Source organism: Triturus cristatus, chromosome 2_1 (assembly GCF_964204655.1).
Source record: "Triturus cristatus chromosome 2_1, aTriCri1.1, whole genome shotgun sequence".
In the NCBI taxonomy this organism is placed as follows: Eukaryota; Metazoa; Chordata; class Amphibia; order Caudata; family Salamandridae; genus Triturus; species Triturus cristatus.
Genome location: NC_140581.1, coordinates 486857159 through 486882668, shown reverse-complemented (window position 1 = coordinate 486882668; position 25510 = coordinate 486857159). Strand labels below are relative to the sequence as shown.

The 25510-nt window shown below is 42.2% G+C and overlaps 1 protein-coding gene across 2 annotated transcripts in view; it reads left to right on the top strand.

Annotated features, from left to right (window-relative positions):
• Positions 1 to 817: 817 nt before the first annotated feature.
• Positions 818 to 25510, top strand: part of BTF3 (basic transcription factor 3) — a 104316-nt gene continuing 79623 nt past the window's right edge. Inside the window, exons 1-2 of one of the 2 annotated variants that reach the window (XM_085632336.1) lie at positions 818 to 987; positions 24249 to 24317. In XM_085632336.1, the coding sequence (XP_085488462.1) occupies positions 24249 to 24317 (69 nt within the window). In that variant the 5' untranslated portion in view covers positions 818 to 987. The remainder of the gene's footprint in view (positions 988 to 24248; positions 24318 to 25510) is intronic. The other variant, XM_085632337.1, reaches the window with a different exon arrangement.

Sequence of the window (25510 nt, the reverse complement as noted above, 5' to 3'; positions counted from 1 at the left end):
CCCCTGACAGGGATATAGTGGGTGCTGATCCTGATGGCAACCTGCGTTCAGCATACACTGACTGCAGTGGGCATACACCGGTCAGTGTCAGAGTTGAACCATCAAGAACGAGATGTGGCCGCAGCGTTGTACCACCAAGTAGACTTAATTACTTTATTTGTGACTAATTGTTTAACCATTCTTTGATGTTCCTCAGGAAGGAAGATGTGTTGCGTTTGCATTCCAATGTTATGTCCCCTCCCGCCACCTGTACCCTCTCCCCACCCTCCGTCATCAGCTGAGCGTTCTGGAATGTTGACAGACGCCAGCTTCTCTCCTATGCTCCTGACGCTCCTCCTGACCTCCCGCCCTCACCTCATGCTGTGTTGGAATTCTTCTTAATAAACCCTTGAACTACCGTTCGTCTACTTCCCTTTATTTCTACAATAACATAACATAGGAGAATTGAATTTATAATAACTTTTATTTACCCTTTTAGTATAGCTTTTATGTACCCTTTTATCGTGTCATATATTTACTTGCGTTGATTTGTTTTGTCGCTCTCCGTAGAAGGACAATATCAAAACGTAATAAAGATCAATTCCATTCGACTGCTACTCTAATGCAAAAGCGTATACATATAAACAGCCTGACCTTAACATGGCCGCTGCTCGTGACCGGACCGGTTACTAGTTTTAAAGTTGGTTATCTAGAGAAAAACATGGGACTGGTCTCTCTAGTCACTCATGGAACGAGAGGGTGCTTGTCAGCTATATTCCAAATCCAACCCACCGACCCGGGGTTTATCCGACTCGTACTGTGCATCATGGTCATTGAAACAGACGAAAGACTGTAGGAGTGGGTCACGTGGGCCGGTGCGTCGCTTCCGGTCTTCCTCTACTGCCATCTTCCCCCCTCGTGTGTGCCTGTTTTTTGCCCCCTGGCTCAGTGTGGAGCCTTAAACTCATCAGCTGCAGAACACCTGGAGTGCACACGCCAGAGGAAAAGGTATGCGCGTAGGAGTAAAGCGTCTAGCTATTTCACTACATGCTGTTCGTGCGGGATCCCCAGAGTTATCCTACTGGTGATCTTCACTATCCCACCACCCGAGGAAAACCCAGGACCCCGGACTACATTGCAGGCCGCTGTCCCGAGAAGAAGAGGGGGTAGGGGAATGGGTCACAAAGTCAGTGAGGTAGAGGGTGCAGCGGAACAAGGTGACTGCTACAGTTGATGTGCGAATGTTGCGGTGAGAAGACCAGTGTATGTAACGGGTGGGACCAGAAGAGGGCGAGGCTCTTCAGGAGTAGTAAGTGACATACCCATCCCTTGCGAAAGTTGTGTGGCCAGCTGTGGGAGTTTTAATTTTATTTTTTTAAATGAGATGGTCTCAGAATGGGGTAGGAGTGAGTGTTTTTGGTAAGTGAGTGCATACTGCGAACTAGGTAGGGGTAGGGGCATACTATGAAGTAATTGGCTGAGGATATTTGAGTTTTATATTTGTGAAGTGTTAAGAGCTCCGGCACGAAGTAATTTGAATAAGTTCTTTTAATTTTAAGCGCCAACACATGCTCCTACAGAAGCTGGAGCTATGAACATGTCAGATCGGCGATCAGCTGTCAGCTGTCATCCTGACAGTTAACAGCTGGTGACTTCACTGAGGGTATGGTGTCCGCGCAGGGACACTACAGCGCGCAGCTGAACGGTGTCCATTAGTGGACAATAGATTAAACGTAACACATCTTCCCCCTTTGCAAATGACTAACACAATAACAATTTAACGATAGTTATAAGTTCAACCCTAGACACTGTGACAATCACTCACAGACATAGTCTTTTAGTTTAACCGGTGGACCCAACAACCTTCCAGTTCGGCTCCTGCTAATTAGCGGTGAAGTATCACTTGACGGCGTAGGCGGCAACATGCGCTTGGTTCTCGTAGTATTTGACTGATTGATAGTTCCAGTAGCAGGCGTTAAGATGGATCCTGATTTGTTGCACACAGCAGGTGCCGATGATGCAAGGAACTCATAGTCGGACTCACAGTCTGAGGAGTAAATTATGGTTGCCCTTTTGCCTTTAGTTGTAGGTGTAGAGTTCTCTATGGATTCTGTCTGCACGGAGTCATTTTTTTCCTTAGATGGGTTTCTGTATGCAGACAGGGCGGAGAAGTGACATACTCTACCATCACTCAGGAGTGCTGAATTGCAAAACACATTTTGCACGGTCAAAGGTGTGGTATACCTGTTCCATGTCTTACCTACATGACCACTTCTCCTCACTTTGACCAGGTCTCCTACTTTGAGATCCACATATTTACATCCATATTTTTCATCATAGTTTTTCTTAGTCTTGAGCTGGGTTTGAGCAAGTCTCTCCTTGACCTCTCTTGCAGACCAATGTACTCTTTTAGCTGCTTTAATCCAGCCAACATTGTCTCTTGAGAGAGGTGTCCTTCCCCGCATCAGTTCAAATGGACTATGTCCTGTCGTTTCACAAGGTGTAATTCTGTACGCCCACACTGTTCTGAAAACTTCTTGCTTCCAGTTGAGTTTACTATTGATTGCAAGCTTGATGGTGCCCTTTAAAACTCTGTTGAATCTTTCAACAGTACCATTTCCTGCGGGATGGTAGACTGACGTTGTCTTATGTTTGATGTTGTGTCTGAGAATGTAATTCTTAAATAATTCTGACGTGAATTGCGCACCATTGTCGCTCACAATCTGCTTAGGAAGGCATTCCCGTGCAAAAGTTTCATCCATGAATTTCACTATACTTTGAGCATCAGGTTTGTTTGTCATTTTAACTTCAGGCCATTTGGTAAAGTGATCTATGATTACAACCAAATACCATTGTTCAAGATCTTCAGACACTGGTCCCATTATGTCAATACCTATTCTCTCCCAAGGCATTGAGGGGCAGGGAATGGGGTGCAAAGGCGGTCTAAACGCAACCTGTGTTTTATCTGCATCCATGCACAATTTACATTCCCTGACTGTTCTTTCAACATCTCTACTGACCCAAGGCCACCAATACATATTCTTGATCCTGCTTTTAGTCTTTGCGATTCCCAGGTGCCCTTCATGGCATATTCTAAGTATTTTAGAGTGTATTGACATCGGTGGCACAAATCTCCCACTTCTTAGTAGGAATCCATCTTCTAGGGACAATTCATCCTTGACTTCCCAGAAGTGCTTAAGGGGTTCTGGTAGTTTTGTTTTTTCCAGACCATCCCTCATTAATTTTTTTTAAGACTTGACTGATAATGTCATCCTTTTTCTGTTCAATGAACCACTCTTCTTTATCAATTCCGCAGGTGTGTTCTAGGACATTCGCTATACACGGTTCTTCTACTTCGTTGTTTTCGATGTCGTTTGTTTTGACGGGCATCCTGCTTAGGTAGTCCGCAACCACATTTTTAACACCAGGAACATATTGTACTTTGTACACAAAATCAAATAGGCGTACTGACAGCCTAGCCAATCTTGGCGAGGCGGTGTATAAACCCTTTGTAGTGAGTACTTTAGTTAAAGGTTTGTGATCAGTGCACAAATGTACCATTCTGCCCCAACTGTATTGTCTGAAGTGCTCCAGGGCCCACACACAAGCTAGCGCTTCCCGTTCTATTACTGAAAATTTCTCTTCTGCTTGTGTAAGCGAGCGTGAGGCAAAAGCTACTGTGTATTCGACCCCTTTGGAGTCTTTTTGAGTGAGAACAGCGTCTAAACCCCTATTGCTTGCGTCTGTTGTTACATAATTTTGTAATGCAGGGTCATAGCCTTGTAAGGGTAAAGCTGTGCACATATCTGCCTTTAAGTTCTGGAAGGCTTCTTCGCATTCATTATTCCATTCAAACTTGTTCATCAGTTTTAACTGCTGTCTAAGTGCATACGTTTTTAGTGCGAAATTCCTGATGAACTTTGAGTAGAACTCTACCAATCCTAGGAAAGATCTCAACTAATCCTTGTTTGCTGGCACAGGTGAGTCTTTTATTGCCTGTATGAGTTATTTTTTTGGACTGATACCGTTGCCGGTTATTTGATGCCCCAGATAATTCACAGAATTGCTCACGAACTTGCATTTAGCATGCTCTGCGGTGAGTCCCTTTCTGTCCAGTATCTCCAATACTTGTTCAACTCTACAACTTGTTCAACTCTACAATCATGCTCTTCTTTAGTTTTGCCCATAATTAAGATGTCGTCCTGGAAGAGCAGAATTCCAGAAACTCCCTCAAAAATGTTAATCATGAGTCGCTGGAACATTGCAGCCGCTGAGGCTAAACCGAAAGGCACTCTGGTAAATCTAAAACACCCATAAGGTGTGATGAATGTAGTTAGGGATCTGCTGTCGCGATGTAGGGGTACCTGGTGATACGCAGATTTGAGATCAACTGTAGAAAACCATTTGACACCCTTAGTCGAAGCCAACATTTCATTAATTTTAGGTAGAGGGTACTGTTCCACAATAATGTTCTGATTTAAATCTCGTAGGTCAACACAGAGCCTCAACTTGCCGTTGGGTCGCTTTGCTATAACAAGGGGTGCGACCCATTCTGATGCATCAACTTTTTCAATTATCCCTTCGCACATGAGTTGATCTAACTGGGCTCTTACTTCATCTTTGATCGCAAACGGAATGTTTTTTGCCTTGTGTACTACGGGAGTTGTCACAGGTTTGAGTTTGATCTTGTGTTGATATCCTTTCATCTCACCCACTGCTCCACTAAACACTTTGGGATATTTTTTAAGCAGCGAATCCGCATAATCCTTGTTATCAAATAGGCTTAACACGGGTTCCGCTTTGCTTGGGTCTAGGATGATGCCCAAATTACCCTGATCCATCCATCCTATTACGGATTGTCCCACTTTAGAAACATATAGATTGCCTTCAGCTTCACGCCCTTTGTAAATAAAATTCCATTTTTTATACCCGCAAACATCAATGGGTTCTCCTGTGAACGATCTGATTTTTATATCCGGTCTTTCTAGTTTACTTCCAAGAGTTTGTTCGATTTTATTTATTTATTTATTTTTTTTTATTTTTATTTTTTTCTTTCTTTCCAAACCCCTTTGCTAACTATAGTGTAAGGTGACCCTGTCAATGTTTACCCCACCTATCGACATAGAGCATATAGGTTTCTTTGTTTTGGTAATTGACTTTGCTGTGCTTATTTTGTTCACCTTGTCATCCTGTTCCATCATCTATGTTAAGTACAAACATATTGATATCATCAGTGTCTGTTTCATTCTCATTAAAGTCATCGTTATATTCAACCACCTTGACCTTTTGTGGTTTCCTCTTATTGCAGGCTTTGACATAATGTCCTTTTACACCACAATGTGTGCACTTTACTTCCCTTGCTGGGCATTTGAGGTAATTCGCTAAATGTGATTCACTCAAACACCGGTAACAGTGGCCCCAGTTTTTTGTTGTTTCATTTCTCTTGTAAGTTGATTTATAATTTCTTTGATTCACATTTTGCCTGTTAAAGTTTTTCCTGTCTGTCACCCTGCTTACGGTGTCGCCTTCCTTCTTCTCTTTAGTCTCAGAGAGAACCGCTTTTGCACAACGTCCAGTAAATTCAGCCTTCCTTGCAATGTCTATAATGTTTTGTAGGGGGTATTCACCCTTCGCCCACAAATTATCCTGTATATTTGAGTTTGAACCCTGCATCACTATTTGATCTCGAATGAACTCGTCATGAAGAGCTCCAAAGCGACAATTTATGGCCAGATTTTTTAGCACAGATACGTAATCATCAATTGATTCGCTATCTCCTTGTTTCCTGTGAAAGAATTTATAACGGTCTACTCCGACACAAACTGTCGGTTTATAATACGTGTTGAGATCGTCAATTGCGTTGGTGAACATGTCACCTTCATTTTCTACTCTGATTTTCTTGTTGATTGCATGGTATACTTTTATACCTCCAGCTCCTAAACAATGCATGAGCATTTTATACTTCCTCTCTGCTTTCACCTCATCATCCTCTTCTAATGTGGAGATATAATTCAAGAAATATTCTCTCCATTCCTCCCACTTGAGGGCAGGCTCACCTCCTGCACGTAGGAAAGTTTCAGGAGGTGATAGGTTCCACACACACCCAGAAGCCATGGTGAACAGTAGACTTTATTTTAATGGTTGAATGAATTTACCCAAGAATAAGTGTGAGAATGTTCACAGAATAGATTATGAATTCACTGGTATGTATTCCTGCAGTAATAATATGTGCTGATGTGCATCAATGAATAGCTATAAACTAATTTGTTCAGAATGCTTGTAACTTACTTATTTGACACCACCGATCATTGCTTTGCAAACGTACAGTACAACAAACGCGTACTATTTTTCCTATTTAAATTTATAATGCTCCGCGCAGGTTTATCCTTACTCTTAAATGTTCCGCTTGTAGCTCACAGCTCTGACCACTGTTGCGTGCCGCCGAATGTATCTGAAATGCAGGAGACGCGTTTGTATTTTTACGTAATAAAGTTGTATTCAAAATGGCGTCACTGACGTCGGTTTAACAACTAGACTGCACAATTTTTTTAGAGTGTCGGCATTCAAAATGGTTGACACGTCGATGACGTCACATACGTGGTGACGCTGGTTGCAGCTGAGGTAAACGGTGAATTCCGTTGGTTTGACAGAAGGGGGGTTTTCCTCACTTCTATTAGCGCTGCTCAGAATTTCTTAGTCGTTATAGTCACGTAGATTTTGACAAAAGTACCTTATTTACTTCATCAAGGAGGCGAAGTGCGAAGATTCGATTGAAATTAGTAGAATTCAGTGCCGTATTTCTTTGTTAGTTTCCTCAAAACTTGACCTACTTTTCCGTGAAGTCATTCAATCTTCTTCACCTCGCTGCTTCAGAATAATTTATTTTCTTTTCTTTTCTTGAGTTTGAACATCCACCAGACTGACTTTTCATAATAAAATTTTTTAAATTGTATTCCGTGGGTTCCGTGTTGGCGCTCGTCGCCACGTTGTTAAGAACTCCGGCACGAAGTAATTTGAATAAGTTCTATTCTAATTATAAGCGCCAACACATGCTCCTACAGAAGCTGGAGCTATGAACATGTTGTCAGATCGGCGATCAGCTGTCAACTGTCATCCTGACAGTTAACAGCTGGTGACTCCACGGAGGGTATGGTGTCCGCGCAGGGACACTACAGCGCGCAGCTGAACGGTGTCCATGAGTGGACAATAGATTAAACGTAACATGAAGTACTCCAAAACGTGGATATTAAGTTGAAGAGAGTTCTTTAATTAAATATGCCAACACTGGCTCCTACATAGATTGGAGCGTAAGTACTTCCAGTCAGTTCGGCGATTTGCTATCAACTGTCATCGTGACAGTTCACAGCTGGTGACCTCACTGGTGGTATGGTGTCCGCACAGGGACAGTGTAAAGCATTTACTGAAACGGTGTCCTAGCAGGCACATAAACATAGTCATAACACATCTTCCCTTTTGAGGAAGAGAGAAAAGGAAGGGGGAAAAAGGAGGAGAACATAACAATGTGTACAATGCAAACTTTTCGCAAATATAATCTTTTAGTTTTGCTGGTGGTCCTAACAACCTTCCTACTCTGCACCTACTATTAGTTTGTGATGTTTCACGTACAGGCGTAGGTGGCAACATGTGTCGGACTCTCTCTGTGCTAGTCTGATTGGGTGATACGTTAACAGGCGCAGTGATGGACCGCGAGATGTTGCTTTCTGTCATGGTAGATGGTGCAGGAAACTCATAGTCAGACTCAGTCTGAGGAACAGGGTTGTGCCGTGTTGCTTTTAGGTGTCTCAGGAGAGTCTCTCGTAAATTCCGTGGGCATGGTGGCTTCCGGGTACTTCACGGGATGTCTGTAGGCGGAGAGGGCAGAAAAGTGCCATACCCTACCATCGCTCAAGAGTGCAGAATTACAGTACACTTCACATACGGACAGGGGAGCAGTGTATCCGTCTTGACTCTTCCCTATGTGACCACTCTTCTTTACCTTGACAACGTCTCCCACCTTGAGTTCCATGTGTTTGCACCCATGCTTGTCGTAGATCGCTTTGTACCTGAGCTGAGCATGCATGAGTCTTTCTCTGACCTGTTGTGAAGACCAGTGTACTCTTCTGGCTGCCTTAACCCAGCCCACATTGTCCTTTGAAAGAGGTGTTCTGCCTCACATTAGTTCAAACGGACTGTGTCCTGTAGTTTCGCATGGTGTGATTCTGTATGCCCACACAGTCTTGAGTATCTCTTGTTTCCTTTTGAGGTTGTTGCTTTTGGCGAGTTGGATCATGCCCTTCATGACTCGTTTGAATCTTTTTACGGCCCCATTACCTGCTGGATGATATACAGATGTCGTTTTATGCTCAATATTGTGCCTAAGTATGTAATCCTTGAACATTTCTGAAGTGAATTGAGCCCCGTTGTCTGTTTGGGGAGACCTTCACGTGCAAAGGTATTGTCCATAAACTTAACTACGTTTAGTGTGTCAGGTTTGTTGATAATTTTTACTTCTGGCCACTTGGTGATCAATAATAACTATCGCATACCATTGTTCAAGATCATCTGATATGGGTCCCATAATATCGATACCTATTCTTTCCCACGGTATGGGTGGGCAGGGAATGGGGTGTAGAGGTGGTCTAAATGTCACCTGTGTTTTATCAGAGTCCATGCACAGTTTGCAATCCCTGACCGTTCTCTCTACGTCAAGGCTAACACCTGGCCACCAATACATGGTTTTGACTCTGCTCTTTGTTTTGGCGATGCCTAGTTGTCGTTCGTGGCATATCTTAAATAGCTTTGTTCTGATGGCCCTTGGTGGTACAAATCTCCCACTTCTCAATAGGAATCCGTTTTCTAGTGACAGTTCGTCTTTCACTTCCCAGAAGTGCTTTAGAGGTTCTGCCAGTTTACTTTTGCTTGTCCAACCTTCCGTCACCATTTGTATTACTTGACAAATGATATTGTCTTTATTATGCTCCAAAAGTCACTCTTCTTTTGTAATATCACTGGATTTATTTAGGACATTTGCTATGCAAGACTCATCCATTTCGTTGATGTCAATGTTGCTGGTTGTCCCGACGGGCATTCTGTTTAGTCTGCCACAAAAATGTTCACGCCTGGGACATATTGGACGTTGTACACGTAGTCAAACAAGCGCACTGATAGCCTGGCTAATCTCGGTGAAGCTGTGTACAAACCTTTTGTTGTGAGTACTTTTGTTAAGGGCTTGTGGTCTGTGCACAAATTGACCATTCTGCCCCAAATATATTGCTTGAAGTGTTCCAGGGCCCACGTGCATGCTAGTGCCTCATGTTCTATTACTGAGAAGTTTTCTTCTGCTGGAGTCAGTGAACGTGAGGCAAAGGCTATTGTGTATTCTACTCCCTTGGTGTCCTTCTGGGCGAGTACAGCGCCCAACCCCTTATTACTTGCGTCTGTGGTTACAAAGTTTTGTAGAGAAGGGTCGAATCCTTTAAGGGGTAAAACTGTGCATATGTCTGTTTTCAGATTCTGAAAGGTTTTCTCGCATTCTTCTGTCCATTCAAATGTATTCTTAAGTTTTAGTTGCTGCCTTAAAATGTATGTTTTAAGTGAGAAGTTCTTGATGAACTTGGAGTAAAACTCCACCAATCCCAAGAAAGATCTCAGTTCATCTTTGTTGGCGGGTACCGGTGAGTCCTTTATGAGTTCTTTCTTTGGGCAGATTCCTTCACCGGTTATTTGGTGGCCAAGATAGCTGACAGAATTGCTTGTAAACTTGCATTTGGAATGCTCTGCAGTCAACACTTTTCTGTTCAGAATTTCTAAAACCTGTTTGACCTTGTTGTCGTGCTCTTCCTTAGATTTGTCCATAATTCGGATGTCGTCTTGGAAGAGTAGTATTCCTGGAACTCCTTCAAAGATGTTGTTCATGAGTCTTTGGAACATTGCGGCCACCGAGGCCAACCCGAAAGGTACCAGTGTAAACTGAAAACAACCAAATGTTGTAATGAACGTCGTCATTGTCTTGCTAGCACGATGCAGAGGTACCTGGTGATAGGCTGATTTTAAGTCGATTGTTGAGAACCACTTGATGCCCTTCGTGGTAGCTAGCATCTCATTTATTTTTGGTAGTGGAAATTGTTCCTCAATGTTTTGATTTGGGTCACGTAGGTCTACACAGTCTCAACTTGCCATTGGGTCGTTTGGCAACGACAAGGGGTGCGACCCATTCGGATGCTTCCACCTTTTCAATTATTCCTTTGTCCATAAGTTTGTCTAATTTGGGTCTTTACTTCATCCCTTATGGCAAATGGGATGTTTCTTGCCTTGTGTACCACCGGGGTTGTGATTGGCTGCAGTTTGATTCTGTGGTGATATCCTTTTAAGACTCCCACAGCTCCACTAAATACTCTGGGAATTTTTTTGAGTAAAGATTTTGCATAGTCGTTGTCAGACAAACTTAGCACGTGCTCATGTTTGCTGGGGTCTAGGATGATACCCAGATTTCCTTGGTCCATACATCCTAGAACTGATGGTCCCACTTTGGATACATAAAGTTTGCCTGCAGACTCTCGTCCTTTGTATATAAAGTTCAATTTTCTGTAGCCACATACGTCAATGGGCTCTCGGGTGAACGATCTGATTTTTATGTCGGGTTGTTCAAGTTGTTTGCCAATGCTTGGTTTAAATTTTTCCATCCAGACTCTCTTGTTAACTTTGTATATGGTGATCCAGAGTCTGCAACGATGTTAATCTCCACGCCCCCTATTGTCATGCAGCATATGGGTTTCCTTGTCTTTGTTGCGCTTATTTCGGTGACATTGCTGCTTTGTTCATCATCGATGTTCAATATAAACATGTTAATGTCGTCATCGTCAGAGGCGTTCTGAATATTACCTTCTGCACACTCCACTACTTTCACCTGTTGTGGCCTCCTTTTATTGCAGGCTTTTATGAAATGTCTTTTTTACACCACAATGTGTACACTTCACTTCGCGTGCGGAGCATTTTGGGTCATTTGCCATGTGTGATGTGCTTAAACATCTGTAACAGTGCCCCCAGTTCTGTTTCATTTTTCTTGTATGTTGGTCTAGTGTTTTTTTTTGTTCCAACTCTGCTTGTAGTGGTACTTTTGGTCAGACACCTTGCTTATAGTGTCTCCTTTTTTTCTTTCTTTATTCTCCGATAGGACTGCTTTGGCACAATGGCCTGTGAGTTCGGCTTTTCTTGCAATGTTTGTTATGTTTTGCAGTGGGTATTCGCCCATGACCCACAAATTGTCTTGGATGTTTGAGTTCAAACCCTGCATCACTATTTGATCCCCTATAAACTCGTCGTGGAGTGCACCAAAGCGACAATTTATGGCAAGGTTTTTGAGCGCAGACACATAATCATCTATTGCTTCTTCTTTTCCTTGCTTCCTATGGAAGAATTTATATCTATCTACTCCCACGCAAACTGTTGGTTTGTAATATGTTTTGAGATCATCTATAGCGTTGGTAAATACATCACCTTCATTTTCTGCTCTAATCTTCTTATTAATTGCATTGTATACCTTTATTCCTCCGGCTCCTAAGCAATGCATGAGCATTTTGTATTTCTTTTCTGCCTTGGCTTCTTCATCTTATTCTAATGTAGAGATGTAATTTAGGAAATACTCCCTCCATTCTTCCCACTCTTCCCACTTAAGTGCAGGCTCACCCCCATCACGCAGGAATGTTTCAGGTGGAGAAAGCTTCCATACACAACCTGAAGCCATGTTAATGTTAGTATAAGATTTTTCAATGTGTATTTATGTTTTAAAATAAATTCCCTTGTCATTAGAAGGCGGAGTGTGGCTGAAAATGTTTATGCGACTGTGTAGACGTGTTATAATTATTGACAGCTTACCAGTGGTTAATTATCAAAGCGTGTAACAAGGTTCAAATGCTTTTTACTTCCCCTGTTTTTTTTTCATACACATGTCCTTTACATTTTAAGCATGTATTCTTAATGCTCTGCTTACTTTATATTCTTCAACAGGCTAAAAAGATAGCATCTTACTGTTTATCCTCTGGATGTCAAAATGCGCGGTTGTCCCTGGAAGATTGTTCCTGTGAAAGCCGGCGATTAACTACGCCAGCGCTGATGCGCGTTAAGTAAATGAAAATTCAAAATGGCGCCGACGTCATGATCACGTAAACGAGACTGCTGACCTCAGTTTGTTTGTTTTTTTTCGAAGATGGCCGCATGCGTTGTCGGTGTAGATTGACGTGATGACGTTGGTAACAGTTGTTGGTTACTGCAGATGATTTCAGTTAAGTTTGACAGTTGGCATCTGACAGTTGACTTCCGTTTTGTACATTGTGTTAATTTTACTTGACCAGGTGTGAAAAGCTTAGTTATAATGTTCGTGTACCTTAAGTTTTTCTTAATTTCCACGCTGTGTAGCACAAAGATTTTTCTCACTGGAGTTTTGTAGTTGATTTATATACACCTCCCGCTTTTCATTTTAATACTCCGTTTTTGCCTTGTAAACTTCAGCGCAGCAATGTTCCACAGTCTTCTTTCTTTTTTTTCTTTATTAGTATGTTTGCGCTTCAGACTCCGTGTATTACTGTTCCGGATTTCATGCACATAAGTGATGTACTTAGTTTTTCTCGTTACCGTTGCAAATTTTCTTTATTCTTTTCTTGAACATCACGACCGACTGCTGTTCTTAATTTTTTTTATATTTCCGTGGGTTCTGTGTTGGCGCTAGTCGCCACTTTGTGAAGAACTCCAAAACGCGGATTTTAAGTTGAAGAGAGTTCTTTAATTAAATACGCCTACACTGGCTCCTACATGGATCGGAGTGTAAGTACTTCCAGTCAGTTCGGCGATCAGCTGGCAACTGTCATCGTGACCGTTCACAGCTGGTGACCTCACCAGTGGTATGGTGCCCGCGCAGGGACAATGTAAATCATTTACTGAAACGGTATCCTAGCAGGGACATAAACATAGTCGTATCAATATTTTTTATTAAAAACCTGTGGATTGTGGACTTAAGGCTGTTTATAGCCAAAGAGAACTGTATCTTAAGTTGTATCGTATCATTTACATAGCGCTTAGTACCCATTTGGGTTGATCAGTTTATGCGGTGGACTCTTCTTTGTTTTTGACCTGGCGAGGGTGGCATGTGCCGGGAAAGGGCGCCCTGTGCCAGCAAGTAAAATGGAGCACCCCTCCCCGTCCCAAATTCATGTGTTTGGCTAATACAGGTCGATCATAATTGAGATTCAGTGGTCATTCATGCATGTTCCCTGTTGCCACCTCCTTCGTTAATGTCTGTACTCTTAACATATATTGTGTTATATCTAATTATGTTTGGGGCAAATTTTTATTTGGTTTGGGAATTTACTTTCATTGTTCTAATTTACGCAGGCTTTATAATTGTCGACGTCAGACCGCTTTCCTTCCTGCAGATACAATACATTTATTGGAATCTGTAGAAAACACTGTTAACAGAAGGAAAGTAAAAAGTGCCAATCTCATCTGATGGACGTTCGTGGTCTGTGACGATTTGACACATCCTTTCCGTACGATTCTGTGATTCCTGTGTGTGTCCAGTGGCAGATAACAGGTCCTGGTGCACAAGGAGAGAGTCGTCATAATTGCCAGTGTTCATCCGAGTGTTACCCACTAATGAAATAATTGCAGGATCATTGCTGAATCTAAGGTTGATCCTGCATTGGAGATGCTGGTGAAAGTGAAGGTGTATTGGAGCTGTTTGCGACTGTCCTGGATGACTTTTCCATAGCAGTGAGGTGGTGGTAGCTGGACAGTTCAACAGAACTTTGTTTGGGTTTTTAAGCAAGGGGTAAGAGTTGTTATGGTATTAGAGGGGATAGGAAGAAGCCTCTGAAAGTTGATAATTTAAAGCACCGGTAGGTGGATCTTGTGTGTTAATTATTTGATTGGTGGAAGGAAATATGTCGTATATGGTTGCTTTTAGAGAGTTTGGTGCAAGTGGAGGTTAAGAGAAGAGGCATCATGTAGCTGTGCCAAGAATACTAGAGCTGGTGCCCTGGACACAAAGAATGGCTAAAATCTGGCTTCTCCAGCAGTTGTGACATGTACCATTTTTTATAGACCTAACTTACCCTTCTGTTATACGTAAATGTGTAATGTATCGTATGCTGCTTTTTTCCTCATCCTATACCTGAAGGGAGTTGTAGATTATCCAGTTCTTCCTGAAGAACCTTTTTCATACCATCCATTAATGCTCAACAAACATACTACAAACCTGCCGTGTTTGTCACTTTCCGGGGAAATTCAGCCTGTGTCAATGATTTGTTCCTCAAGTGGCTACATTGGGATCCCACTGTATCTTTCTCACATTCTAAATGCAACCTCCTGAAACACCAATCTGTTAGACCTTGCTCCCAATTGAGCTTGTCCTCTGCAGACACCCAGCTGTGTAATAGTTGTGCTTATATTAATTATTGTAATTGCACATGTGGGCAATATAATGGTTTATTGGGCCAGCAATAAACTATTTCTGTGATTGTGCCGTAGAAGATACTCCAACTTTAAAATATTGAATCTTTTTAGAATTAAAAACAAACCAATAAAGAAAGTTGGAATGCAATGTCTCCTCTATAAATACATTAATTAAAGATTCAAATGTACCAGCAATTGATACATTGGTTAAAATGGATCACACTATGCGGAAAGACCTGCTAAGGAAGACTTTTCTCAGAGGTAGAATGGAGAACGTCCTTGCCACCTCAGTGTTGAAGTACAGACATATGGACTTGGTCAGTCAAGAATACATTGAGTCAAATATACAAGATGCATAAAAAAAAAAATGTATATATATATTCCAAAAGAAACAACAAGCTAATACACAGCACCGTGAAGCAAGCCCACCATCCGATCCTCATTTCATCATGCGTTTGTCAGCAAAAGACCACCAATGATGAAATGAGGATCAGATGGTGGGCTTGCTTCATGGTGCTGTGGATTAGCTCGTGGTTTCTTTCGGAATATTTAAAGTGGTAACGCCTGCTGCACAAGCCCCGACTTGAGAGGCAGAGTCCATTATGGCGTCAAGTTCAGTGAAAGTATTTTAAAAATGGACACCTGCCAGCCGCAAAGAAATGAACTGATCAAGGTGAGGCACTGCAATAGTAAAGGGGGCCCGCCAGGATAATGTTTATTCTGCACTATGCAGACGGCCAGGGTTTGCTATGTGGCAATTTACCCTTGCACATACCGATCAGTAATTGTATCAAACTGTGGCAAAAATCTTCCTTGCTACATCAAGTAACATGGAATGTCTTTTAAATGCATCAGGAACAGTATCTGCAAGAAATGTAAATTCTTTGCCCTACAAGGAATTGATTTCTCTGAGGCAATTTTTAAGGATTCATGACATTTTAAGCGTTGGAAAGACCAATAAAGTTTAAAATATTGAATTAATGACCGAATATCACTTTGGCAGTGCATTGTGGACATTGGAGTCCTGGATTGAACAATATTGTGAGACTCTTTTAAAACGAAAATTATGAGGTGACTGTTCAACACCAAAATAAAAACAGCAGTACTTTTACTGATGAAACATAAACACATTAATATTGGATGTACATTTTCACTTTTTCTCTGAACAGATGCTGCATGAATTGTTAACTTATAAGTTAAGTAACGTTTTACTAGCTTAAGTCTTTCTTTACTGTCTTTGAAGTCTTGTGTTAGAAAGTCAAACAATCAGCTGCCTGTTATTTACCATATGATTAAGACCTATACAGGTTGAAAGGCGTGATGATGGTGTCTTTCGGATATAAGATATATATTCCAGTTTACTCAATTAAAAACGGACACCAACACAAGGGCAATATTAATAATCTGTTCCTTGTTTATTAGTTGCGCATCTTGGCATTTCTTGCCTTGTTCACACAACAGACGTCATTAACAGTTAACCATTAAAATAGCAGAGCTGCCGGTCGCATGTTGTTCTCTTCACATAGACATAGAAAACAGGCTGAACGCCTCAATCCCCACATCAGTGACTTTATATTTAATAAATCCTCGCAAATGCGGAAAATATTAAACCATAATTTAAAACCATCGGGGGCTTGTTTTCCACTCCTAGCGGACATAATTGCAATTCTAATTCATTAGCAATCATTTGTTTCCATTACAGTTTTTTGGGAATCACACTAACATTCAATCCTTCTTTCACTGCCTCCCTCGACAAAGAAATGTGCAAGTGCTTATACGATCATCATTACCACGTCTGAAGATCTCTACAACATTAAGGATAGAAAATTACATTTAAATTAATAAAGGATATTGTCATCTTCGCTCTCATTGGATCTATTTTGTCATTATATAGCACACACAAATATATAAAAATCATTCAGTTCCCTAGTTGCTATACAATGTGTTCTCAAGAAGTTGAATCTATTGTGTGCATTGGTTATTTGTTCATTAGGATCGGCGCTGCCGCACCCTAATATCCACGGTGCATAACTTATCTCGGGTATCCCGCATCTTTAAATAAAGTGCAGCAGTACTAGATAATAGTTTTCAAGTGCTTTCGTGGAACTTTCACTCCCCGTTATTTATCTAGGAGAGTGGCCTTTCAAAGTGTAAGTGGTTTTCATGTTTATCATGATCATCAATCATGCAAATTAAATGCGGGAATAAAACCTCACCTTCTGGGTTTACTATCTAGGATGTACAAGCAAGTGCCAGTGCATTATTTTTATATATATATATATATATAATATACAGAATACTTTATATACCGATATTCAAATTTGAGGCAACATGGAATACGAAACTCAGAGAGGAGTACTTGTTGTCTTTCTGGTTTTAAAGAAGAAATGCTTAGTCACATAGTGTGCTTTTTGTCTGAAATTGCCAACACTAAGGAGTGTTTTATTTTATTAACTGTTCGAATAATTAAAATGTATACAACCATGCATCCCCTCCCCAATCCTCACTTATGAAAAAGTATAAAATACAAGCAAATCTATGGATCGCCTTTTTTTCCACAATTTTTTTACAAGCTCTCTTTTGTTATGCCTCGGTGATATCCTAGTTAAGCCGATGATAATAATTGCACTAATCCCATTATTGCACTCTATGTTACCAAAAAAGTTAACTTTCAGTAAATGTAGCACCGATCCCATTATTGCACTATACTTCTCTAGCGCCCTAGAGCATTTTCCAGTTCTTGCCCATACCCATTGTCCTAGTCTCTGTTATGGTATATGCATTTTTTCACAATTTCAATTCCCCGAGGATGAACCTTCAGAAAACATTCTACTAATCCCATTTTTGCACTGAGCTTTTTTGCATCGCACTAGGGCACCTGCCCTGCCTCATTTTTTACCTTAATACGGTGGGTATTGCACATGCAAGTGCTAGAGGCAACAAATGGGGATGCTGACATTTGTTAATATGGGCGTGTTCTCAAATACAGTCAGTTGTATATCCTGGATAGGAGCATATCACATTCTAAAACCAATAAGTAAGTAAAACCTTGGTGTCTCAAGACCAATTAAAACAAGTTGTCAATTGAAGCCCTTGTTATAAGCTCCTTCAAGCGAGAAAGGGATTGTGCTGCTATAGAGAAAGGGGTAGAGTGTCCTGTTAACTTCCATTTATTGGATTTATCAAGCGCAAATACTGGAATAAACTCCTTCCGGCTTACAGATGACGTTCAAATTTGAGGGAGGAAAAAGGATAAAGTGTGATGCTGGCCAATCAGGGACTGGTATTGCTGTGTGGCAACTTGGTGAGTGCAAACCTGATGGAGTTCGTGAACTTTCCCCAGTCTTGCCATGGTGCATGTCATGTTTTTAGTGAAGCAAGAATCTGAGGCCTCCCTACAGTTCCTGACTCACCTTGCCCTGAAGATGGGGAAAAGCAGGCAGCGTTGCTCGTTGGCCAGTTTAGAGCAACAGCACAGCAGATACAGCCAGGATTCTTTGCGATACATGCATAGCCTGCATGAAACCATCTCCTCTTTATGGCCCCAGGTGGGATTAAAGTCAGAGATTGGTAGAGCGATGAGCCTCATAATTAGTACTTTCCTGCGGGCCAGGACTGTATAGGTATGATTGATGTAGGGTTGTGTTTGCATCCACTGCCACTGTGATGGGACTAGCGAAAAATCTTTTGCCTGATCCTTTTCAGATGAGGTTACTACAGCTCCCTGTTTACCAATTTCGCCAGGCAGACGGCGGAGTGGTTAGGGAGTGCATACTTTCTGCCTTGATCTTCAGGCTGCTGATTGCCCGTCCAAGCCCAGTTTGCCTGGGGCAGCCCTCTTCCTCAAAAATTGTCCTCTGATGGTGTTTGAGTGAATCTTCTGGGTCTCACAGGACCCTGATGAAAAACCTATAGGTCTCCCTGGCTTGCCAGGTCTGGTCTTCCAAGGCAACTCCAGCCACAGCCTCCTTCTGGCTTGCAGTGGGGCTAACAACACTACCTTATATGCCTCAATCTGAGCGACTGTTAGGCACCTGGAAAGGCCAAGTGGCCATAGTTGAGGGCCGGGATTAATTTGGCTTTCAGGACTGTCCGCATGGGTTCTGCAGCTGAACTTTGTAAGCAATTGCTTAGGCGCTTCAGTGTGTGGATGACACGGTTGGACTTTTATACTGAGGTGCCTTAAATGACTGGCCGGTTTGGCCCCCTCAGAAAGCCAGACCCTAAGCTAGTTGTAAGCTGGCGATGTTACTGTTGGCAGGTCTCACAATTGCCAGTGAGTTTTCTTTTAATGGGGATATTTACCGTAGACTACTACCTTGGTTTTGCTTTGATTAACCTGCAAATTGTTCTCCCGATTGTAACGATGGAGTGCATTAAGTGGTCTCTGTAGGCCAGCTCTGGTGTGGTCCATGATTACAGTATCATCTGCATATTGCAGGATGGGAACTCTCAACCTCTTCAGCCTTGGAATAAATACACCTGCACCTTGCAGCACCCAGATCTGCAGTGTAATGGTTACAGAGAAGGAGGGGGGGGGGCGGGGCGGCAATACGCATCCCTGTCTAAGCCCATTGTTTGTGGCAACTCTGGCGGTTACTGTGGTAGGGCTTGTTTTAACCTGAATCCATACCACTGCCAATGAATCTGTTGAGTATAGCTGTTCGTACCGCATCCAGGCTTGTTTTGCAATGCCCTTCTCCTTTGTCATACCTGGGTCGCCAAGCCGATTTGTAAGCCTCCATAGACTGGAGTGATTCTTCTCTTTCAATAGAGTAAACACTTTGAGCTACTCCGATTCAAAATGCTCCCTTTTGAGCTCCCATGCTATTTAAAAAAATAAAAAAAATTTGTAGGCAATCCCAAGCGCAATGATGGGATCACCGTCTCTTTTCCTGGCATCCAAGGCCCAGCGAAAAGCTTGTTTGCAGTTAATTCCTTAGGGCGACAGTGAATATTTGATATCCTTGCAGGGCTATTGCTCAAAAGTTTGCGTTGGTCATTCCTGAACACCTGTTGGAGGTCTGCAACAAGAGCTTCCCAGTCTCCTATTACTGAAGTTGGAGTGGATGACTTGAGGCCAGAGCTTCTCTTCTCGGTCCAGGCTAGCAATTTATCTCCTAATTTAGCAGACCATTTGATTCTTTGAAGAACTGTGTGGTGCTCTTCTCCTGTTGTTTCCCTGATTGCTGGAAATATTAATGCTGAAGGAACAGCTAGTTGGAGGATAGCGCGCAGGGGCCTATGGTTGCTTTCGCCCCTGTCATCCATTTCAAAGTTTCCAGCTATGGAGCAATCCTATCACTAACTAGTATATAGTCTATTGTGGATATGTTCCTGAAAGTGGGATTCGGGCACCTTGGAAGGTAACCAGGCTTCCTTTGATGTGAGTTGAATTAAGCGTATGATTATAAAGTAAGGCATAAAGGGGAGCAACCCCACCCGCTTACCTGAGGGGATTAGGTGTCTTGTCTAGGACCCTCGTATTGAAGTCCCTAACTATGATTGCATGGTGAGTCTTGTTTATTCAGCAGTGTCATCTATCATTCTTGTTAGGGAATCCAAAGCATCTTTCATCTGATGCTGTGTGGGATTAATATAGCAGTTGATTAACAGCAGACGATGGGATTGGGAGTTAAGCTTCAGGCCATTCATGAGTAAAGCTTGGATAGCAGGTGATTTATTAGTTGTATTAGTAGCAGCAATTTTTCAGGAATCTTACCCGCTCCAAGTCATCTGAATGAATTTGATCCAGAGATGTTACATGTTTAAATAGGTGAAGGATGTTCCTCCTATTCAGGATGTCATGAGCGCCCTTGATATATCTTGGGGGTGAGCATAACCTCATAGTTGTGGTAGGTTTGATTGTAGGCTGATGCTCCTACTGTTCTAAGCCACTTCTTGATTGATGACTGGGGAGCCAGGGCCTAATGGGCCCCTCAGAACTTTTCCAGTTTGACAGCTGGCTAACCTTTCTGAAATAGGGTAACCTTTTCCTCTCGGGCATCGTGGACTTTGGCTGTGCAAGTATGGGAGTCCCTAATGGGCACAATGACTCCGCGGCATTAGCTACAAAGGCCCGAGAACTGGCATCCATCTTTGCGAGATTTAACACTGGTGCATCTTTGAGTTCGGGACTGGTTTTGCTACAACGAGATCCTGGGATTCCTGTGTATTAATGGAATGAAGAGGATATATGTCCTCGAAACGCTCCCCTTTTGTTACCTCTAGTTTAGCCAACTGTTTGAAGGTAAAAATTGGATAGAGTGGCTTTTCATTGTCGTTTCCTAGGGTGCGTCTGTGCAGGGTAGATGGCAGTATCGTCCTTCTTTTAGTTTTGTCTTTTTTATGCTGCTTCATCAGTTTTTTTCTTGGCTATCCTAGATAGAGGGGCATCTTGTGACACAGGGTTGATTGTGGCCACAGTGGTGTTGCTGTTCCTTTTGAGCTCTCCCACGCCACGAGGGCTGGCCCCAACTGGGCAGGTGGTGATTCAAGCCGTGACACTGGACTCCGAATACCATGGATAGCTTCATGGCTGTTGCTTAGATTTGTTATTGGGTTTGGGGGGGGGGGGGGGGGGGGCCTCGGCACCTGCTGGGCCCTGCATGAAATTGACCAGTGCTGTTGGTCTGGTAGTTGGCGGTGTGCCCTCCCGCCCCCTGAGAGCCTCTACAATTTCCCCTAGAATCTTTGGGAGAGTGGCCCACCTATCAATAATTGCTGCACATGAACAGGAGTAGGACTTTGTGGCCAGATTGCTGAAGATTTTTCTCCCATTGCCTCCATCCAGGAGCTTAGGTTCAGCAGGCGCTCCACCATCAATTATAGAAGATCTATTTGAACCTCCATTTTTGTGGACTTCCATATTAAGGCTCTTGCTATAGAGTTTTGTGCAACGCTTATGGCTGTCGAATACAGAACTTCCTTACCATTCAAAACCTGTGTATCAGAGGGAGATTTCTTTGCCCCTACCAGCGTTCTAAACAACTCTGGAGTTCTAGTTTTCTTTCTATTTTTGACTCCAAGATGTTTAGGAGGAGCCTGTGAGATCGCCCATTTCAGTGGAATCGGCCATCAGGCAAGTTGGGGGTGGGGTGGGTCCTGAAGTGGCTGAAAGGATTTCCCCCTTTAAATCTTCAGGTACAGATGCGCTGTGATGGTGCATTTGCTCAAAAATGACTTGAATACCACTTTTTTTTTTTTTTTTTTTGTAGCAGCCTCCCTGGCGCGCACCGAGATGTGTGTATTTGTTGGAATTTGTCACATGCTCCCTCACTGGACTTATGAAAGAGATGTTGAAATCTTTGGGATCTTGATGAACCTTAATAGTGCCAAATTCAGGCGCATCCCTCTCCCCTGGACATGAATGTGATCTGCGCTTCGGGTTGAGCTTGCTAGGATGGGGGATGTTAGTCCTGCTCAGGCTTGGACCAGCCATGGAGTTGATTGCTTTTAATCCTTCTGCTTGAAGCCCGCCATAAGCTTGCTGATGCCTTTTGTTTTTTGTGTGGTTTTTTTGGTGGATTTGGGGGTTGTTGAGTAATCGGTGTAAGAGGCAAAGAGGTTGTTAGAACTTGTTTCTGGGTGCCTCCAGCTTGTCCTTTAAGCCAGACGTTCTGGGTGGCTAGACTTGTTGCACTAATTCCAACAGTGCTACTGCAAATCTGTCACACCAGCCTTTCTGAGCCGCTTCTGCAGGGCCCGGGGTCTCACTTACCACAGGTACTGACTATTACAAGTGCGGTGGCTATAGACTATAGCCACCGCACTTGCTGTGGAAACCCAGTGTCCAATGTGATAGATTCCGAGCTATTGGGTTTCTCAGCTGCTCTTGAGCCACTACTATTGCAGTAGAGAAGGCATAGGTTAAAAAGGACTCCACCTACCCCCTCTACCCCTTCCCCCAAGCTTTGGGAGTTCACTGCCAAAGAAGGGGGTCAGAGGCACTGCTGCTGCATGGCTGATCGAGGCACTCCCAGACCCTACAAGCTGCTCCCAGACCTAGTTGGGCCGCTTCTGTGGAAGCCTCGGCGCGCACACTCTGCAACAGCTTACTAAAGCCACTGCACTCACACACCGTACCCAACACGAAGCAGTCCAAGAAGCTAGAGGGGCAGGGGTTGAACCCTGCAGAGCTCCTTAATGACCAGGCGGTGAGGGGTGAACTCCAACGCACGTTCCCACAATACCCACCCGCCAGATGTCCAGTTCTCCATATCCCACCTCTCTGCTCCGGCTCACGTCACTCCAGCTAGCAACGACTCGTCACTCTGCTGCAGCAGTTCCTGGTCAATGCAACATACTGAAGCAACACCAAGGAGATTTTATCTGTGGAAACTTTTTAGAGAAGCGAACAATAGAACAATTAAGGTGGCTGTTACCTACTGTTTTACATGAAAATATCTCATCTTTATTGATAAATTGACATATTTAGCTTAATGAATGCTAGGAAAATGTGATTAGTTCTTTTAATATTTTGTAATCCTGGAGGTCACTTTTACAATTTTTTACGAAGAAAGTGAGTGTTTTATTGTGATCAGTGTGATTAATACAATAAATGTAATACTGCTATACTTGGACAGTTTAATAGTTGATCATTTTTTGTCGCATCTTCGATGTTGCCTGTCTTGCAACAGTCAAGATGTTTGTTCTTTGTAGTGTCGGTGACTAATAGTTGGCAATCTTATTAATTAGAATTTGAAAAAAATTGAAAAACAGTCAATGACAACTTCTCTTTTTCTGACTGGTCTTCAGGGCCGTAACTTTATTGGACGTAGAGAGAAACATGCGAATAGAGCTGTGTTCATAGCATGTTGATAAAGCTGTTGGAATGTGGGTCACTTGGCGCATTGTTAGAAACTATTATGAGAAACCCATGTTGAACCTATAGAATTATGAAATGGGTCATTTTTATAACTTTCTTTATATGTGGATCTTTCAATAACATTAATATTGATAAAAATCTATGCCAATGTTTATAATGATACATTCACAAATAAGAACGAAGTCGCATCACTATTATCAAATTCTCCCATCATGAACTCTCCATCAACCCAGACTCAGAAATACATGGTCAGGTAGGTTTTACGACCTAGGCCTGAGGTTACTGATTGACAGGTGGGGTGGCATGTAGCCGGCAGACAAATGCGCGATCAGGAAACTCTGGATCAATTCCCACCCCCCTCTGATAAGCTCAGCCACACCACAGCGGTCCATTGAGATTGGCCCCAATAAAGTACACATGGCCAGAGGAATTCATGCATTCCCAAAACGCCATAAAGTCAGAAGCCACATTAAGTTAGGAACACACAGCCAATCAGTACACACAATGATCACGCGCTCCTCATGCTGGACATCTGGACACATTACCCAATGGCCCCCATTGTGTCCATGCAAGGTCGAGGCCCACCTGCATTTATCATGGGCCTTATTTATGTCATAAGTACATTAAGATACCCAAAGAAATGTATAAAACCCTATTCAGATTGATTGTACTTGGAGACCGTCCTCAGACCCTCTTCTGTAACTGCTCCCGACCGAAGTGCTTAATTAAACCTACTGTTCCTGTTTTGCCAAACGCATCTTGTTTGTTTTTTCAAGGTAAATTCATATTCGGGCAACAGTATTTCGAACTCTAATCATGTCCTAACACGGAGTTAACATTTTCTTGCTTTACATATTTTCTACGTAAGCTGCTTCTGCTTAAGCTTTTAGGTTCATCCAAATAATACAGCAAGTAGTCATTTGATTGAAGAGTCAGAGCAATGTTTAAATGGTGTAACATGCAGGTTTGTAGCATTAACTAGAATTTTTAATTTTAGATGAAAGAAACAATCATGAATCAAGAAAAACTTGCCAAACTTCAGGCACAAGTCCGCATTGGTGGTAAGGTAAGGGTTCTAATTTTGTTTTGCCTTAAATACAACTGCTTGTGTTGGTGTTAGTGCCCTTGCAAGACTATAGTACCACACCATTTTTTATGTGTATCCTATAATTATATAAATTAAGCTTTCCGTTTGTGTTTGCAAATTTTTAGTAAAGCGTGTTTTTTTTCTTCTTTGGGCATTAAGAGCCAAATACTCTGCAACCAATTTAGCACAAAGTAGTTTATTCTTAATTCCTGTCTCCAGTCAAGGGAAAGACCAACTTCTAACTAGAGTAGTCACTATTTCTATAGCATATTCCATACACACTGTTCATTAAATGCACGTAATCATCTCTAACAGTTCCTACTGCAATTTGTAATGTACGCCATGTTAGTTTTAAACATAGATAATCAGCAATTTAGTTGACTTTTTGATAGCTGTGAACGTCGACTGTTTTCTTTTGCTAAATTACGAGATGGACCCATCCATATTTTCTGAAATAGCCCTAATTGTTTAGTTAGTATTTGGTATGCATTCTTTACAATTAGGAAAGAATCCAGTGCAAATCAATATCTCAGGCTCTCTCCTTTTTCACCTGTGTATTTTTTGGAGCTCTTCCCACCATCTGGTCTCATTTACATATCTATTCAGTTAAGTAGTGATAATACTGAAAATATACAACATTTTGAACAAAGTTACTTTTTTTTTTCTAAACCGTGATGGTTATTCTTATTATTTAACTCAGTGATGTTTATTTTATTGACCTAATGAGGTTGAGGGTGAGTGAATATGCCAGAACGTGAACCTGTGAATTGTAAGCCTAAAAAAGGTTGCCAATGTATGCATTTGTTATTGAGCTGTTTTACGGACTAAGAGTGGTATGCTTGGTGGAATTACTGAGCCGGTGTGCTGAGTTGTACACAAACCCTAGAGTAAATGTGTTACTTGAAATGAGACAAGATTACAGCCTTCAATTATTACATCCTTCTATCCTTTTATTGGGCTTGTACATTGTTAATTTAACACAGAGATCTGTCTGCATTGACTAAAATAACCCATTTCCAGCTCTCTGTACTCCTCCCACTTCAACCCAACCACCATGGTGAGTTGAATAGATCCCCCTAACTTATTCTGCTTGGACTATTGTAACGTTTTCTATCCTGGCCTGCCAAAACGCACATTGTTAAAGTGCCTACAAAACCAGGCCTCCACAAAGT